We start from the raw sequence: 20,307 nt of genomic DNA, 5'->3' as shown, positions 1-20,307 counted from the left end.
ATTTTAATCTGTTGTTTTATTCTGTTGCTAATTATATACTATTTTAGATTTTAGGCTTACACATTGCTATAGTTTTATGTTTTACTGCCTCCTTTGTGGTGTAAACTACCCAGAAAACTATTGTTGTTGGCTGGTATTTGAATAGAAACAAAATAATTCTTTCTGATCAAAAGCAGTGAAACTTCAAAGTTTCTCATTAATTTCTGATTATGTATTTTATGAGAGGGAAGCTTTATGGGAGAAAGTAAGTGATGCATCTTGGACATACTTTATACCATTTATGTTAAACTTTCCAGAGCACGTATTCAAATCCAAACACAGTTCCAAGGGGGTAAGTATCATTGTACCTCCATCCTTTAGGAGACAACTCCTGTTTCCTGTTCTCTAACCAGTTTAACTGTCCGCTAAATCTGTGCTCTCCCTTAAAACAAAGCATTCCAGTTTGCATTCTGCAGTATACTTGGAATCCTGTATTGCTGTCATCTGTAAGTACTGACTTTGTGATTATTCTCGGAGTAACTTTTCCAAAAAGCATAGTTAAGATGACCAGAATATGTATAGAAAGGAGGATTTCAGTCTCCAACCCTAGGTTTATTGTAAGAAGTAGTTCAGATGTTTTTGCCTGAGAACAGAATCTTGGGTTGCACATGAATCTCTGGTGTCACCCTAATAGAACTTGATCTGAAGGTGAATTTCTAGATTCCTTACACTATTATGAACATCTCAGTGCTCAATCCCTTCCCTCAGTGCAACCCAGTGGAAGCTACAACTAGGAAAAGAACAAATATGGATAAGCAGTAGTTAATTTACAGTGAAAATTTAGATCTTACAGGACAGGAACAAAAACTGAGAAATGAAGAAATCTGGTCATGGATTGGCTGCAGATACATCAGATTAATGAATTGTTTAAGATTGACAGGAAAAATGGCTTTGCAGAACAAAAGTCTCGGATACCTATCAGATACAAATATAAAAGTATTGTCCTGTAAATAATTAAGGAATATTGGGAAATTATATATAATGAGTTAGAAAAGATACTTTAAAAAGCTTTTCCCAAAACACCTGATATTTTCCTCTTGGGGATGGTAACAATGGAGGTCCCCCCCCCCAAAGAGGTTATCACTACATGCCACTGCTGCAGCTAGAACCTTATTGGCACAAAGGTGGAGAACTGTCAGACAGCAGAGGAACCAACCCTCACAACTGGTTGCCAGGAACGGATAAAACAAGGAAAAGTCCTTACCATCTGCTTTTGATTCAATATATTCAGAGAGAGGCTTGGAATGCAGCCTCTTAGAATAATGGCATTCTTCCAATTGACTCTTTACCCCCTTTTTCACTCGCATCCTCATTCGTCATCCACATCACCTCCTCTGTGGGTACTGACAAGTGCCCTCTGTCCTTGAGACTCCCCTGTGTGAGTGCCTGAGGGCCCCGATCCTGCCACTCACCACCTGGCCCAGGGCGGGGCCTGACAGGCCTCATAAGGACTGCTGTTGCTGCCCAGGAGGACTCCCCTGCATGAGTGCCTAAGGGCCCCACTCCTGTCACTCACCACCTAGCCCAGGGTGGGGCCTGACAGGCCTCATAAGGATAGTTGCTGCTACTGCTACTGCTGCTGCTGTCCAGGAGGACTCAGAGGGGTGCAGAGTTCTTTTTAAAATGTTTTAAAATTTTCTTTTTCCCTTTTGAATTTTTTTGTGGGGGTGGGGTGGGGATGCGATCAATGTTTGGTTGGGCTTGGGAATTTGTTTGATTTTGTGTTTTTTTAAAAAAATAATTTTTATTCGATTTTTAAAACACATAATTAAAAGACAAACACATCACAAAACACAAACAAACATAAACAAATCAAACATAAATAAATTCATAGTCTTATTTTCTTGTAACTTCTTTCAATCGACTTCCCCATACCTCCCTTTCGCTGCATCCTTATTTTAGAAAGAATTTTTTTAGCAACCCTTTAGTCAATTTATCCATTTAGTTCCCTTCATTAGATTCCCATAAATTTGTTGGTTACAGCTGTAATTCTCTGCTTCTTACCCCTTGACATCTTAACACTCATCAATTTTACAACAGTTTTTAAGATATATTTTAAATTTCTTCCAGTCTTCTTCCACTGCCTCTTTCCCCTGGTCACGAATTCTGCCGGTCATCTCTGCCAGTCCCATGAAGTCAATCACCTTTGTCTGCCATTCTTCCAGAGTAGGTAGTTCTTGCATCTTCCAATACTTTGCCAGGAGAATTCTTGCTGCAGTAGTAGCATACATAAAGAAAATCCTATCCTTCTTTGGCACCAATTGGCCAACCATGCCCAGGAGAAAAGCCTCTGGTTTCTTAGTAAATGTCCATTTAAGGACTTTCTTAATTTCATTATAGATCATTTCCCAGAATGCTTTCACCCTCGGGCAGGTCCACCATAGGTGATAGAAGCTACCTTCATTCTCATTACATTTCCAACATTTATTATTGGGCAAATGATAAATTTTTGCAAGCTTGACTGGGGTCATGTACCACCTGTAGATCATTTTCATTATATTCTCTTTTAAGGCATTACATGCCGTGAACTTAACACCAGTGGTCCATAACTGTTCCCAGTCAGCAAACATAATGTCATGACCGATATCCTGTGCCCATTTAATCATAGCTGATTTCACCGTTTCCTCCTGTGTATTCCATTTAAGCAGCAAATTATACATTCTTGACAGATTCTTAGTATTGGGTTCCAACAGTTCCGTTTCTAACTTTGACCTCTCCTTCTGAAATCCTATTTTCCTGTCCTCTTTAAATGTCTCATTTGCTTAGTTTCCAACAAAACCTTACTTTGTATCCAATTTAGACTGACAGTTCTCCTTTCCCGGTGCCTTGCTCAGGCAGCCCGATCTGGGGGAGTTTGGCAGTGAAAGGTCTTTTTTCTACGATTATTTCCGCGCAGGAACAATATCCAATTTTATCTTCCCCCCTTCTCCTGCCAATTGGGGGGAATATTTAAGTCCGATGTCAGGTTTGACAGTTTGCAAAAGGTTTTTCCTTTCAAATACGGCTTGCTATTTTCGTTGCTTTGCTAATCATGCAGTTCGGGGGGGCAGACTTCCTTGTTTAGTGCCTTCCCCGTTTTCAGCCAATTTTTAAATTTAGTGTCCCGTTAAGTCCCTCAATCTTACTCACGGGTGTTGCAGTCAATTCTTTATTTCAGGAAGGAATCGGCGCTCTCCGTTCATGGCGACGCGGCTTCACTCCACAAGCTGGGTAGCGACTCTCAGCACCGCGCTCACCCCGATGCCGCTCCGGAGCCTTTAAAAAGGCTCCTTTACAGTACCGAGGGGCGCAAAAGGTGCCCGCCGAGTCTCCTTGTTTACAGGCTTCCGCGCCTGTAATTTTAGGGGTCCCCCGCTCGCCGTAGCGGGTCGGACCCGAACTTGCGGAGCAGTCCTGCCTTGGAGCTCGAGGCTAGAACCGCCATTAAAACGATGGCGCCGACCGGAAGCTCCGGGAATTTGTTTGATTTTGATGTATTTGTAATTTTTACAGTTTTTTGTTTGTATTGTTTGATTGTTGTTGTTATTTTTTTTTAAAGGTTTTATTTTGTTCTTAGGGGGAGGGGTCAGGGCTGCCGGGGAGTGGGTCCCAGCCAACAAAATGGCTGGGGCATGTTCCACAGGGGGGGGATGCACTGGGACAACGGATCTCAGTGATCATGGGTAGGAGGAGGAGTTACGCTAAGACCAGACCATGTAATTACAGAGGAGGCAGGTTTAGTCGTTGTTTGAGGACTATCCCTGCCTCCAGGTCTGCTCCTGACTGGACGGATACTAGAATCAGCAAGGGATACCCGCATGACCCGAAGGTGCTGCAGTGCAATGCCAGGTCAATGATTCATAAGACCACTGCCATCCATGACTTCACGTTCTGGAAGTTGGGCAAATAGGGCAGTACAGGACTCCTTTTGGTGTACTGACCTCCCCGCTGCATCAAGGGTTACCTGTCGAAGCTGCTTCAGGTCGTGGCAGATGTTCTCCTGCAGACACCTAGTTTGGTTGTCCTAGGGGATTTTAACATCCATGCTGCCACGACCTTACAAGGGGCTGCTCAGGACTCAGGAAAGCATGGCCTCCATGGGGCTGTCCCTGAATAAGTTTGGCCCAACCCATAGCCGTGGACATGCCTTGGACCTGGTGTTTACCTCTGTGGATGTTGGTGATCTGACACTAAGTAAAAGCGAAACGAAAGAAGTGCCATGGTCAGATCACTTCCTGGTGCAACTGGACTTCTCCGCGACCGATTCGCATGGTCCGCCCCCGCCACTTAATGGATCCAAATGGTTTCCAGAGAGTGGTAGGGGATTCTTTATCCCATGTTGATGGCCTTTCGGCTGATTCCCTGGTGGCCCGCTGGAATGTGGAGTTAACCAGGGCTATTGACTGTTTGGCTCCGAAGTGCCCTCTCTGATTGCATGGAGCCCGGACAGCCCCGTGGTTTTCCACGGATCTGAGGGCAATGAAACAATCGCTGAGACGGCTAGAGCGCCGGTGGCGGATAACTCATTCTGAATCTGACTGGACATGGGTTAGAGCTCAATGTCGAGCCTACCAAGTGGCGGTAGCGATGGCGAAGAAGACTTTGTTCACCGCTTCTATTGCATCTGCAGAAAACAGCAGCAGGAGACTTTTTCAGGTGGTTCGCAATTTAGTGGAACCACCTGCTACATCGGGGCCCAGTACAGGCCACATGATCTCCTGCAATGATTTTGCAAAGTTTTTTGCAGATAAAGTCACTCAAATTCGGGAAGAGGTAGACTCCACCATGGGAGCAGGGCTGGGCGGGAGAGTGCTAGAATCAAGTTGCGTGGGATCAGTTCCAATCTGTTACCACCGAGGATGTGGACAGGCTGCTTGGACGAGTGAAACCAACCACCTGTCTCCTTGATCCTTGCCCATCCTGGCTTATAAAAGCTAGCCAGGAAGGGCTGGGCTTTGTGGGGTGGCAAATGCTTCTTTCTGTGAGGGAGCCTTCCCAGACCCGCTGAAAGAGGCGGTTATCAAACCGCTTCTTTAAAAATCATCTTTAGATGCTACCAATATGGCCAACTATCGCCCAGTCTCAAAGCTTCCATTCTTGAGAAAGGTGATTGAGCAAGTGGTTGCTGAACAACTCCAGGCATGCCTGGAAGAAGCGGACCATTTGGATCCCTTCCAGTCAGGATTCAGGCCTCATCATGGGACTGAAACTAGGGACAAAGGTGAGAGCTGTTTCCTAATTCTGCTGGATCTCTCAGCGGCTTTGGACACCATCAACCATAACATCCTTCTGGACCGTCTAGAGGGGCTGGGAGCTGGGGGCACTGTTATACAGTGGTTCCACTCCTTCCTCCTGGGCCGTGTTCAGAAAGTGGGGGGGTGAGTGTTCAGACCCGTGTTCAGACTTGTGGGGTGCCTCAGGGTTCTGTCCTCTCCCCCATGCTTTTCAACATCTACATGCAGCCGCTGGGAGAGATCATGAGGGGGTTTGGGCTGGGTGTTCATCAGTATGCGGATGATACCTAGTTCTACCTCTCTTTCAAATCGGAACCAGTGAAGGCGGTGAAGGTCCCTGTGTGAGTGTCTGGAGGCAGTTAGGGGATGGATGGCGGCTAACAGATTGAGGTTGAATCCTGACAAGACAGAAATACTGCTTTTGGGGGACAGGAGACGGGCAGGTGTGGAGGACTCCCTGGTCCTGAATGGGGTAACTGTGTCCCTGAAGGACCAGGTGTGCAGCCTGGGAGTCATTCTGGACTCACAGCTATCCATGGAGGCACAGGTCAATTCTGTGTCCAGGGCAGCTGTTTATCAGCTCCATGAGGTACACAGGCTAAGACCCTACCTGCCCATGGACTGCCTCACCAGAGTGGTGCATGCTCTGTTTATCTCTCGCTTAGAATACTGCAATGTGCTCGGAAACTACAACTAATCCAGAATGCGGCAGCTAGAGTGGTGACTGGGAGCGGCCCCCAAGACCATATAACACCGGTCTTGAAAGACCTACACTGGCTCCCAGTACGTTTCCAAGCACAATTCAAAGCGGTAATGGATAAGTTAAAAGAAAATGAGTGATATTAAAATTAAGTTGAAATAAGGGAAGGATTTGTTAAATAATTACTGACAAGAGGATGCAGGAAGGGGAGGTATGAGGAAGTCGGGAAAGTAAGGTATAAGAAATTAAGATTTGAAATTATATGTGTTTTATGTGTCTAGTGTTGTGTATTTTTGTTTTGTTTGTGTTGATAAAAAAATTGTGGAAACTTCAATAAAAATCAAATAAAATAAAAAAAACAAAGTGTTGGTGCTGACCTTTAAAGCCCTAAATGGTCTTGGTCCAGTACACCTGAAGGAGTGTCTCAACCTCCATCGTTCTGCCTGGACACTGAGGTCCAGTGCCAAGGGCCTTCTGGTGGTTCCCTTGCTGCGAAAAGCCAAGTTACAGGGAACCAGGCAGAGGGCCTTCTCGGTAGTGGCGCCTGCCCTGTGGAACGCCCTCCCACCAGATGTCAAAGAGAAAAATAACTACCAAACTGTTAGAAGACATCTAAAGGCAGCTCTGTTTAAGGAAGCTTTTAATGTTTAATAGGTTATTGTGTTTTAGAGTTTTGTTGGAAGCCGCCCAGAGTGGCTGGGGAAACCCAGCCAGATGGGCGGGGTATAAATAATAAATAATAATAATAATAATAATAATAATAATAATAATAATAATAATAATTTATTTGCTCCCCTACTTTCTTTTTTTTCCATATAGATTTTTATTAAAAATTTTCCATGAAAAACTCCAATCATACCAATTTACACATCACATATTTTAGCTTATTGGACCTCCCTCAACTTCTCTGACAATCATTCGTAGTTAAATCCTATCTTCACATTCCTTAGTTTCAATATTGCCATTAGATACTATATTTCTGTCCTTATTTACTTTCTTACAATATTCCTTATATTTTCACAAAGCTTCTTTAAAGCACACTAGCGTTGTACATTCCTCACATACAGTTTTCAAATACTCTGTAAATTTTCCCCAGTCCTCAAAAAACCTATGATCCTTTTGGAATCTAATTTTCCCAGTTAGTTTGTCCAGTTCTGCATAATCTGTTAATTTTGTTCTCCATTCTTCCAAAGTCGGTACTTCTTCTTGTTTCCATTTTTGGGCCAACAATGTTCTTGCTGCTGTTATTGCATACTGAAAAAGTTTACAGTCTCTCCTATTTATGTCCGTTCTTGTTATTCCCAGCAGGAAGGTTTCTGGTTTCTTAACAAAGCTATATTTTAGCATTTTCTTTAGTTCGTTATATACCCCCTTACTTTCTTACAATCCCACCACATATGCATAAATGTACCTTCTTTCTCATTACATTTCCAACATTTATTGCAAGTTTTGTACATTTTTGCTAATTTTACTGGTGTCATATACCACCTATATACCATCTTCATAATGTGATACATGCTGTAAACTTCAGGTTTTCATTCCATATTCTTTGCCAATCCATTTCTATGTTATATCCTAAATCTTTGGCCCATTGAATCATTACCACTTTTACTTCCTCATCCATTGTATGCCATTCCAACAAAATTTTATACATTTTGGATATTTGCTCCCCTACTTTCAAGGCTCGCCAGGTTCTGGGAGATGGTGGGTCTGGAATGCTTTCTAGTCATAATGTCAGTTACAGATAGGTAGCCGTGTTGGTCTGCCATGGTCAAAACAAAATAAAAAAATTCCTTCCAGTAGCACCTTAAAGACCAACTGAGTTAGTTCTAGGTATGAGCTTTCGTGTGCATGCACACTTCTTCAGATCTGATATTCTTCAGATAGCATTTTCTTTAGTCGTATCTGAAGAAGTGTGCATGCACACGAAAGCTCATACCTAGAACTAACTCAGTTGGTCTTTAAGGTGCTACTGGAAGGAATTTTTTTATTTTGTTTTAGTCATAATGTGTCAGCCAGCTGCTCTGGCCCTGCCTCCTCCTCCTCCTCCCCTCCTATTATTTCCCAACTTTCCCCCTCATCTTCCTCTGAGCTGTGACCCTCCCTCAAACTCCTTTTATAATTCTTCTCTGGAAGGGCCAGGCCAATCCCTGACAAGAACAAGTCTAGTACCCACCAAAGAATGGCAGTGTAAAATGTTTGAATACAGTGGTACCTCAGGTTACATACGCTTTGGGTTACAGACTCCAGTAACCCAGAAATAGTACCTCGGGTTAAGAACTTTGCTTCAGGATGAGAACAGAAATCGTGCAGTGGCGGTGCGGCGGCGGCACAGTGGCAGCAGGAGGCCCCATTAGCTAAAGTGGTGCTTCAGGTTGAGAACAGTTTCAGGTTAAGAACAGACCTCCAGAATGAATTAAGTTCTTAACCTGAGATACCACTGTATGCTGAACTGGCTGATCTGACAAACAGTTAAATATGCTCTCCGTTCCTGTTTTTGAAAATGCAAATAATTTTTATTTTTTAAAACAAAAACACCATTCCCTCAGCAAAACACAAATGTAGGAATGGGGCACGCCCAAATGGGTTGCCAAACAATGTGACAGTTCAGCTTCTTCAGGTTGTAGAGAGAGGTCACATAACAGCAAGATCCTGCTTCACAGAAACCAGCTCTGGTACCAAGACAACAGAGACTAGGGGTGATGGGAAATGAATATTGTGACGCACACAAGTTTTGTAAGACAGAGAGACAGAACAGAAGGTTTGCTACTCTTTAAAGTAGTCTTTGTTTAGAAGCAACACTACTTGGGCAGCAACCAGTAAGGCCCATTTTTCAACCTAAAAATTTCTAAAGCCATTTATACCTACATGGCTTCACTCAATGTGTATCTAAGTTAATGCAGCATGACTGAGCAGGTGTTATTATTGCTTGCTTAACTCTGTTGCTCTGTTGTAATACTAATGAAAGGAGTGGGAAGTCTGAGTGTGCTTGCCTCTCCGTGTAGCTAGTTACCCAAGACTGTGATCTCTTACTAATGGGAATGCTCTCCTGTGCAAGGGCTATGAGTTTGTTAGCAGAGGGTTTTGAAAATAATGGAGCACAGAGGGGAAAATGTAAGAAATGAGGATATTTCTAGGTACTATAATTATGTCTTGTACCAAGGGTAACTCAATTGCAAGATTATTTAAGTGCAATAGGCCTTTGGCTATTTAAACAATCTGTGGCCTTTTAAACTATGAAGGTATTGTTTTTGTTCATTACTATGGTATGTATGTTTGTGTTTTTATACTGTAAATCACCCTGTGATCCTCAGATGAAGGGAAGAAGTTTCTGGCAGCAAGAACTGTTTGACAGTGGAATGGTCTCCCTCTGGAGGTGGTGGACTCTCCTTCCTTGGAGGTGTTTAAGCAGAAGTTGGATGGCCATCTGTCATAGATGATCTAGTTGAGATTCCTGCATCCAAATCAACAATTTTTTAAAAAATTATTTTTATTAATTTTCACTTAAGTAAGCAAAAAGAAAAATGAATAAACAGTTACAACCATTACATAAAACCCCAAAAACACAAAAAGAAAATTAAATAAATATCTGAGCATAACATAAAAATAGCGACCATTTCCCATTACAATTCTTTGTCTTCTCATTTATCTCTTTATATCTTTAAATACTTAAATCGTTCCTTTGTACAACAAATTTATGACATACATTGAAGGGAACTATAAGAACATAAAAACTACAGCAGGACTGATATAGATCTTACGATGTATAAACCATTATAATTATTAGCTGCAAGAGAAATAAACTACTCAAATCAACAATTTTGTGATGCAACTGGCAGGCTGGCTCTGGCTGTGATTTAATGGCTTAATGAGGGTGCTGCAATCAATGTAAGAATCTTGCATATATTGTGTTTGGCAATGAAGGTGTTCAGCCCTTATTTAAATGAGATTAGAGCCTCTGTGATTGGGGCAGGTAGCAATAACTTCATTGACGTGGACTGATGTAACCTCTGCAGGCGTGGATTTAGGTGGATGCCTGTCTTGTGGTTCTGTTGAAGCCCTGATTGGCTTGTGGAATGGGGCAAACGACCAAGTTGATTGACACAGTTGTCCTCAAATGGCCTAGTTTAACTGGAATAGCTCAAACTCCTAGGTTTTGGGGGGAGCTGGGATTGATGATGCCTTCAGGAGAATGATTAGAGATTGTGAAAGACTTGTAATACATCTAAGTCTGGGCTAGGACTCAATCATTTATTTATTTATATTAAAGGTGTATATATATATCACTTTATTACCAGTTTCACACTTTCAGTATGTGTGTCTTCTGAGGTTTTTGATGCATACAAGCAGAATAAAAAGATTGGAATTTGGTTAGTATGTCTTCTGTATTAAATCTTTTCTTGTTTCTTTCAGTTTCTTTTAAGAGTTCAAATTTTATTCCTTGTTTATGTTCTTCCTCAATTTATTTGCCAGAATTGTTGGATTTTTATTTTCAAATTCATAAAATGATTGATTTAATGTATTATCATTCACCTGAAAGTTTAACAGTATTTAAATAGATATTAAGAGTAATATACATCTTTCTCTTTTTTATTTTGTTGGGGTAAAAGGATCAACGCTTGATTTGTGGTGATGTTCTAATTCATATATTATTGTTGTTTAGTCGTTTAGTCGTGTCCGACTCTTCGTGACCCCATGGACCAGAGCACACAAGGCACTCCTGTCTTCTACTGCCTCCCGCAGTTTGGTCAGACTCATGTTTGTAGCTTCAAGAACACCGTCCAACCATCTTGTCCTCTGTCGTCCCCTTCTCCTTGTGCCCTCCATCTTTCCCAACGTCAGGGTCTTTTCCAGGGAGTCTTCTCTTCTCATGAGGTGGCCAAAGTATTGGAGTCTCAGCTTCACTGTCCTTCCAGTGACAGATTTTAATAAATTCGTTCTCTACATTTCTAAGCTGTTTCATTTTGCAGTTTCACTGATCATTGTTAATCTAATTACTAATGTTAAAGTTTCCCAGCAGGAGAATGAACGCTATTTTTTCAGGGGATTGGGGTTTTTGGAGCAATACTTGGTTTTGCTTCCAGCTAAAGGGATGTTGGTCAGAAATACAGGACTATGATCAGAAATACACAAGTCATCAATTATAACTAATATAAGGGTGGGGATAAGGTAATCTGAAATTAAAATACTATTTGTTATAAAGGTAAAAGGTAAAGGTACCCCTGCCCGTACGGGCCAGTCATGACCGACTCTAGGGTTGTGCGCTCATCTCACTTAAGAGTCCGGGAGCCAGAGCTGTCCGCAGACACTTCCGGGTCACGTGGGCAGCATGACGAAGCTGCTCTGGCGAGCCGGCACCAGCGCAGCACACGGAAACACCGTTTACCTTCCCGCTATAAAGCGGTACCTATTTATCTACTTGCACTTTGACGTGCTTTCGAACTGCTAGGTGGGCAGGAGCTGGGACCGAACGACAGGAGCTCACCCCGCCGCGGGGATTCAAACCGCTGACCATACGATCGGCAAGTCCTAGGCACTGACCATATGTAATGTTTGTTTATAAAAAGCACAAGACAATCCATTGGAGTCAGATAAAAATTAATTGAAGGGAACCCAGCACAATACAGTGGTGCCCCGCAAGACGAATGCCTCGCAAGACAGAAAACTCGCTAGACGAAAGAGTTCTGTTTTGGAGGTGCTTCGCAAAACGAATTTCCTATGGGCTTGCTTCGCAAGACAAAAATGTCTTGCGAGTTCCTGCGGGGGGGGTTCTCCCCCCCCTTTTTCTAAGCTGCTAAACCACTTATCCGATAAGCCGCTAAACTGCTAATAGCGCTAATCCGCTAAGCCGTCAATGGGCTTGCTTCGCAAGACAAAAAAACCGCTAGACGAAGAGACGCGCGGAACAGATTCTTTTCGTCTTGCGAGGCACCACTGTATCATTGAACAGCATGATGCTATATTGATGCTGCAGTTGAGATAGGTAGAGTTTATAATCTGTTTCTTTATTTACACTTCAAGAAGGTTTGGCTTTGAATGGGGAAATACATGAGTAAACAAGTACTCTACAGGATCATTAAAGACCACTGTGGGTTAAACCACATAGCCTAGGACTTGCTGATCAGAAGGTCGGCAGTTCGAATCCCTGCAATGGGGTGAGCTCCTGTTGCTCAGTCCCTGCTCCTGCCAACCTAGCAGTTTGAAAGCACGTCAAAGTGCAAGTAGATAAACTGGTACCGCTCTGGCGGGAAGGTGAACAGCGTTTCCGTGCGCTGCTCTGGTTCGCCAGAAGCGGCCTCGTCATGCTGGCCGCATGACCCAGAAGCTGTACGCCAGCTCCCTCTGCCAATAAAGCGAGATGAGCGCCGCAACCCCAGAGTCGGACACAACTGGACCTAATGGTCAGGGGTCCCTTTACCTTTACCTTATACCAATGCTATATAACTGAATCTCTTCACAATAATCCTTCATACAATTTATTTAAAATTGGGACAATTGTCAAAGATACATAATTTCTGAAAACTGAGCTACAATGCAGTACTATGGAAGTTTACCCTGAAGTTACCTACTGTATTCATTGAGGTTTACTTCTATATAAGTGTATAGGATTGCAGGAATGTGAAGCAAGAACTTTGCAGGTGAAGTAATTAGGGTTAATTTGGCATTTTGATTATAATCACAGAACAGAACAAGGCCAGGAAATGTTTTGTAACAACTACAAAGGAAACATGCAGCATTCCTTTGTGTTACAATGCCTTTGCAACTGAAATGCATTGGCCTGAATCACATTTAAGGGGTGGAAGGATTTGTCAGTTAAAGTTCATTGTTTCTCATTTTTCCAATCTTAAATTTAGTTCTCCATTTTGTAGCAATTTGGTGTTGTTGTTTTTACTCCTCATGAAGACTGAGATTTAAATGCATCCTTGAATTTCTTGCCCATCCCTAACTGATACTTTCTCTCCATTGGATTGCATACTCAACTGGGATTTAGCAACTTCCCAGTAGTCAAGTGTGTTACCAAGTGTAGGAGGGTGGAATTAGAATTGTACAATTATGAAACCTATCCCTATAAATTATAGTTGGGCTATGGTGAATTATGCAAAAGCTGCTTACATCATTTGCCAGGACCATTCCATAGGTTGATCCTGATGACAGAGACAATGATGCAGGCTTTGGGAGATTATTAAGAGATTAAAAGAAACTTCAGCAATTACCACCCAACTTGATCCAGAGGAAGTGGCACGGCAGTTCCTTAGAGCCTGGGCATGTACGCAAGACACGGTACTACAAGCTTACAAATAGCCACTTACCTCTGGTGAGTAAAGAATGCTTCCAGGTGAGCAGGCTGGGGAGTTTTTTTCTAAAATGGATGGGAATGGGTCCTTCCCCCCCCCCCCCCCCGCCACCCAAGGTATGGACAGTTGAGCTACTAAAGATATTCGTGGGCTTGTAAATTTTGTGGACTTATTTGTAAGCCTGGAGTCCTTCAGCTGAGAGGCTGTTGGATTTGGTTGGGGAGTCTGGGTTAAAATCCCTGTTTAGCCATGGGCAATCTTTGCTAAATCATTTTCTCTTGTCTGACATCCCTCACAGAATTGAAGTGACAGAAGGACCACAGTATAAATAATAGTGAACCTGAGCTACATGTTCATTCAGACCTATGCCTATGCAAAACTTGCTGGAGGCAGACCTTGTTTTGCATCTGCCTCCCCCCCCCCCGCCTCAGATAAATGCACCATGCCCAGATGCAAAAGAGGTCAAGCTCCCTGTGACTTTGATAGTTACATAGAAGAGGGAACTTTTGGAAGGTATAGTTTGTCATGGAAACTGCAGCTGTTGAAACATATTGGTTCATATATGAACCAATAGTGAGTCCAACAATCAAGAAGGTGGTTTCTACACATACAGTAGAGTGAAGTGAGGGGCAGATGGGTCTCATCCACCCGGGAAGGTAGCCCATCTAACAGAAGGAAAACTCTGATCCTAAATTTCCACTGCCTTGCAGGACATATCGAAAGAAAGGTTAAGGAGTAAAGCCTATACAAATCCAGAGTGCAGTCCCTAAGACGTTTGGGTGGCACTTTGTACGCCACCTTTCAGCAACTGCTGCAGCCAACCTGGTGCCAAATGTATTGCTCTGCTTTCCTATGGACCACATCATCGAGGCCGAGAGGGTGGTCTTGTTGTCTGGGAAGCCCAGGCTAGTATCCTGGAGAGTATCCAGCACTTTGGTGCTGCTAACACAGTGATTTCACTTCACCTCCAGAGGTGCACTCCATTGTCTCTCAGGTCAAACAGATGTCAACAGGAACAACAATAGTTGTAAACGTCTTTGATTTTTAAAAAAATGAAATTGAAGTATAATTATATTTTATAAATAAAAATAAACAATCACACATGATTTGAATTGGCACTTCATCCATGGAAAGACTGTGGGTCATTTCATATGTGGCATTTGTCTTGCACAGAGAACTAGTGCATATAACCATCAGAGTCACAAAATAAACTTTTTCCTGAACTAGCATGCTATGATTATGTTTCAGCCTAGCCGTCTACCTCATAAGCCGTTTTTCAATGTGCAGGGTAGTGGTATTCTTTGTGGGGCAATGTTCAAATATTGCATCTATGAAAAACTTTTTGTATTGATTCTGCTGATTATGTGAACTGAGCCAGAGCCTTAGACTCCTGTGTCTGCTGCACTTCATCCAAAATCATGCATGTTCTTGTTTTCTGCAGAGATATATGTACAGATGGGGGGGGGCACTGGTTTAAGAGCACATTAAAAGGGGGAAATCTGACTTTTCAGAAATAAGTTTATATTTTGTGTTTTTCTTCATTTTCATTACAAAAGCATACAGCACTTTTTAAAAATATGGATATTAAAAAATATATTTGTAATTTATTACCCACAGTCAGTGCTTTATTTCTGGGGAGATGCAGGGGTACACATACTCCTAAATATTTTGTGAATCTAAGTCTGGCCTCATTGAGGGGCAGGATTTCAATATGAGTAGGAAAATGAGAGGACCCCTAAACATTTTTTAGGAAAAAAAGCACTCCCAACAGTGAAATATAAGTATAGAGAGGTTCACTCTAAAATGGGCACAACAAACCCAATATTCCCCCTACACACCTGCCGCACATGATTGCTTGGGGAATTCAGTGCTGCAGTCCTCCTTTCTAGAATTTAGGTTAAGATTACCTTGGCCTTCAAAGTTGCACACAAAGTTAAATGATTATACCTTTAGTCTTTCTCCATAATCCAAAATCCCTAGTTTAATTTGAGAAAAAATCATTGTGGGGAAAATAAGTGTGTGCTCCTAGAAGCCTGTATATTAATCCCCAATGTACAGTGATCACAGGGCAAATAGATTTTGCAGTTTACTGGTACAGTAATGATAAAAAAAGATTATCTTTAGATACAATCTGATATAAAGAAGCTCAGTACAGAATGCAGCATTCTCTGAGATTTGCCACTGAATACAGTGATCAGATTTCTTCAAGAAAATGTTCATAGGATCATATAATTGTCAAGTTGAAAGGGACCTGAAGGACCATCTAGTGCAAAATGATTATGAATGAATGTCTCTGAAGTTTATTTAGTTATTTCAAACACTGATTGACCAATTTCCTGCCAGGCAAGTAGTAATAGAATTGTAGGGTTGGAAGCGGTCCTGAGGGTCATCTAGTTCAACCCCCTGCAATGCATCCATGACAGAGGGCCATCCAACCTTTGCTTTAAAACCTCCAATGAAGGATCATTTTCAAGCAGAGCTTGGATGACCATCAATAAACTTGCCATGCTACACAGGGGCGGAGCTTCATGCTCCGGCACCGGGGGTGGAGAAGAGGCGGGCGCAGGGCTGGCGTGCGTCCTGGGGGTGGGGCACACTGCCTGCAGGGGCGTGGCGCCCAGCGTGGGCTCGGGGGCAGCCGCGATGGCACCCTACTGGGATCGCACTGCCGGGGACGGTGCACTCCCCCCGCTCTCCTCTTCCTCCACCAGTGATGCTACAGTAAATCAAGAGCCATACATAAAATCTACAATATATTTCAGAAAGTTGTTTGTCCATTATGCAGTTGGACAACAATTTTATATAAAAACCGCCTTCACCTCCTCCTCATCTTTGATATTATCTTAACTTTGTTATTTAGTAATTCTTTTTCAAATTTAGAGGGCTCAGTGGCAAAGCCATTTTTTTAATCTTGCTTAAAAAAAAACATCTCTTGGAGTTGATATTCTAGCCATCCTGAGAGCTGATCTTTTATTTCCTCATAGCTTTTAAGATTTATTTGGTTACCGTCATCTATCAACAAGGAATTATATGTCAGCCAGCTTCCTTTCATATTTTTCTTCTTAGATGGGCTCAAGACATGGGAAACGCTCTGGAAAGCAAACATGAAATTTACGGCATGTTACACCATTAAAGAAAACATGCTAAAGATGCAATACAAATGGTATCTCACTCCATCAAAGCTTTCAAAGATGTACAAAAATATATTGAATAGCTTGACACCAAACCCTACATAAATTAAGTAAAATAGAAACATTGCCACCCGACCCCACCCCCACCCATCTTTCCTCCCCTCCACCCCTTTCCCCCTTTTCTTCCTAATGTCTCAACAAATGAAACTGATTTGTAAAAATGTTACATGGAAAAAATACGAGAGAGAGACATTACACATACTTCGGTAAATCAAGAAAATCTTTAATAAAAAATACATTAAAAAAAATATTGAATAACTGTTAGCAGTGCGGTGAAAGTAAAGGAGATATGTACAACATGTGGTGGACATGCAGAAAGATCAGAGAGTTTTGGAATCTTATTCATGATGAGCTGAAAAAGATCGTATGTTAACATTCTTAAAAAAGCCAGAGGCCTTCCTACTGGGTATTTTAGGTTCCAAATTCCCCCCCAAAAAACCCCAAAAGAATTAAGAGAAATCTTCCTATATGCCACGGCTGCAGTCTGAACACTGGTTGCAATGAATTGGAAAGGGGGGAAAGTTCCAACTTTATCAGATTGGCAAGGCAAATTACAGGAATATGCGGAAATGGCGCAATTGAACAATAGACTAAGAGGCAACACAAGACAATTATTTATTCAAAAATGGGATATGTATAAGAAATATAATAGTGTATACAGAAATATAATAGTGGTATAATATTTATGGCAGCATTTGAATGACCCTTGTTTAAAGTAATTGTTAAGAAATAAGGTAATGAATACAAACTGTTGTAAGAAGGTATTAGAAAATACAGAAAGAGTAAGGTAATAATATTAAGTACATTCAACACTAGAAAGAAAGTTTGCATTGGGAAATGATAGGAAGTGTATTTTATGTTAGTAAAAAGATTGGAAAAAAGAGACTATAAATTTAAATGAAGTTTAATTTTTCTGAATTCAAAGAATAATATTAGTACATGGTTGTTTTCATTTTTGTCGAATTAAGAGTGTGTATATTATGTATATTATTTATGTTATTTATGAATTTCAATAAAGTCATGTAACTTTAAAAAATTTATATAAAAGCCACATAAAAAATTGAAATTACAGATCACCAGTTAACTGTTACAGAAAACACCTTTTTTAATTGTTTGCATAGGTCTGGTATCATAGAAGCGTTTTCAGCAATCATTAAAAATTTAATACAGAAGGCATTAACTATTGGAAGAGCATTCCACAGGTGTCAGTTTCATGTTGTTGACAAACCAGTTTCACCAGCTCAGCACTCCTACAGGTGACCTCAGTGATCAAGCTAGGATATAAGTGTTCAAAAGATCAGTTCAATGACCCATGTAGTCCAGCTTCCTGTTCTCACAGTGGCCACGCAGATGCCCATTGTGGGAAACCCACAAGCAGGACTCAAGCACAAGAGCCCTCTCCCCTCCTCAGGCTTCCAGCAACTGGTATTTAGAAACATGACCACCTCTGACTGTGGAGACAGGGCATAGCTGTCATGACGAGGAGCCACAAATAGCCTGGCTCCATGAATTCACCCAGTCCTCTTCTGAAGCCATCACGTCAGGTGGTTCCAAAAGTACCCTGGACTGAAGTTCTTCAGGGCTTGGTAAATTCATACAAGGATCCTGAGCAGTCAGGTTGTCTTTGCACTGCAATTTTGCAGTGATTTATTAGGCATTTGAGCTTATCCTGCATCTCTGTTGACATAACTTCAGCTGTTACCTTTCCACTCAGACTCATTTTAGCTACATATTAAAATCAATCTTACAATTTTTATATGTGTGTGTGTGTGTGTGTGTGTGTATGCTGTTCCATTTATACAATCATATTTTGTGTCTTCCTTGCCCTATTTTTTTAACACTGGAATTTAAAAATCATTTTAGTGCAACTGATTTTTCAAAATTGGTTTTTTTTCTAAAGGTAAAATGTATAATCAAATGGTGTGCTTGGATGAATGGACCTTTCTCTGCCCACACAGGTCGGCCATGCAAACTAGTGTGAGTGGAAGATACAAAATACCTTGCCATTCTAAGGGAATGGCAGACTTCCAGACTTCCTTTTCTGCCACTTTTCTAGACACTTCAAAGCACCATGTAAGAACACTTTTTATTTTTTGGCCCAGCACTTTCCCCACAAAAATCCACTCTTTACTCTTCAATCAGAACAAATGCAATTCATGGATTGCCATTTCCTCTGATTCAGCAATAAAGAGTGGGTTTTTGCGGGGAAAGTGCCAATACCTGCCAAAAAATGCATGGACATGGTGCTTTGAAGTGCTGACCTGTGCCTAGAAAGTGTGGGACAATAGATAAGTGTGGATGAGCCCTAAGGTCTGGGAGCGAACCGGAGTGAAGACTGCTACCCTCTGGTCCGCTCCCGTGCCCCGCAGGAACTTTCACCATGCCCTGCAGCCAGGCCAGGGCTTTACCAGTGGCATTGCTTCCAGGGGTGTTGAAGCAGGACAGGCTGAATCCACCCCCCACCCCTGACCTTGTGGGTGGGAGGATGAGTGATTGACCTTCATGGCTTCTGTGTCGAGCTCTGTACTATATTGTTTTAGAAAAGAGAAATCCTTTGTTTTAGTCTTGTTTTAAATGTATTTGGGTTTGGGAGTTTTTCTCTCTGTTTTTAATCATTTTAAATGTAAATTGCCTTGAGATAGTGGTTTAGATATTGGTTCTCTGTAGTTGATCTTCATTTCTTAAAACCAGCCTGCTCTTCTGTTAATATAGAATTTTCTTCTTCGCAGTCCTCTAATTTTAGCAGAAGGTACGGCCTAAACCAGTGATGGCCAAACTTCACCCTCCAGCTGTTTTAGGACTACAGTTCCCATCATCCCTGACCACAGGTCCTGTTAGCTAGGGATGATGGGAGTTGTAGTCCCAAAACAGCTGGAGCACCAAGTTTGGCCATCAGTGGCCTAAACAGTGCCAATACTACTCCGAACCATGATCCAGAATTTTCAGACATCTAACACATTGCATTATTCCATCTTTCTGCTAGATACCTCCACAAAGAAGCTGGAAACTGAAAGCAACATGTCATCAATTGCATCCTACTACAATGGAAAGTCAGTACTTGTTACTGGAGCCACAGGTTTTATGGGCAAAGTGCTAGTGGAAAAGCTGTTGTATTGCAGCCCTGATGTGAAAAGTATTTATATTCTTGTAAGACCCAAGTCTGGACAATCAACGCAAGAGAGAGTGCAGGATATGGTGAAGTGTAAGGTAAGACATTTAACTTTATATGGGAATCTATGGCAGCAGTGTCTTGTGCCTCGGCACCTCAGGGTTACCATGCCCCTATTTCCCATATAATCTACATCATTTCACCATAGATATGTTGGCCATTAGTCACTGAAATCCTCAATAGGAGTCTTGCTTTAATAATGCCCTGTGGTCAGATACTAGACCACATACGCATGGAAAGCCGAAGTCTGTAAAGGCAGTAGGTAGTGAGGGAGCTGGATTGAATCTCCATTGCCCTCTGCTCATCTCATTTTAGCACCTTGCATGCAATGTCTAGCTGGCATCTCCTCACAGAGAACCCAGAATATACAGGACTGGTGGGATGGTATTTTATTTTAAATGCAATATCAATCTGTAGGTGAGTTCTCCTTACTTCTCAAATATGCCAGTGTCAGAAAACAATGGCAATGCAAATTTTAAAGTGGCATGGGAATCTGACCTTGGAGTAACTATCCATTAAGATTGTGTATGGATGGACTCAACAACGGCTTGTGTTGGTTTCAGTCGCAGCAAATTCTCAGATGTGAAACTTCAGCTTGTTTGTAACAGCCTCTCTCCAAGACATTGGAGAGGCTGTGAATGAAAAGACTAACTATACAATATGTGGTAGGGTGTTTTTTTTTCACTTTAGCATTTGTGGT

The 20,307-nt window shown here is 41.9% G+C and overlaps 1 protein-coding gene across 7 annotated transcripts in view; it reads left to right on the top strand.

Moving 5' to 3' along the window:
- Positions 1-423: 423 nt before the first annotated feature.
- The window catches only part of FAR2 (fatty acyl-CoA reductase 2), a 92,099-nt gene continuing 72,215 nt past the window's right edge, over positions 424-20,307 (top strand). For 3 of the 7 annotated variants that reach the window (XM_081861397.1, XM_081861393.1, XM_081861396.1), the window contains exon 1: positions 19,422-19,645. In XM_081861397.1, coding sequence (XP_081717523.1) covers positions 19,457-19,645 — 189 coding nt within the window. In that variant the 5' untranslated portion in view covers positions 19,422-19,456. Of the gene's footprint in view, positions 486-9,071; positions 9,090-13,067; positions 13,289-19,421; positions 19,646-20,307 lie in introns of those variants that run through there. The other 4 variants (XM_081861395.1, XM_081861391.1, XM_081861394.1 and 1 more) reach the window with 4 other exon arrangements.

The sequence above is a fragment of the Podarcis erhardii genome (genome assembly GCF_964252035.2).
Source record: "Podarcis erhardii genome assembly, chromosome: 5".
In the NCBI taxonomy this organism is placed as follows: Eukaryota; Metazoa; Chordata; class Lepidosauria; order Squamata; family Lacertidae; genus Podarcis; species Podarcis erhardii.
This window is presented reverse-complemented; position numbering and strand designations above follow the sequence as displayed.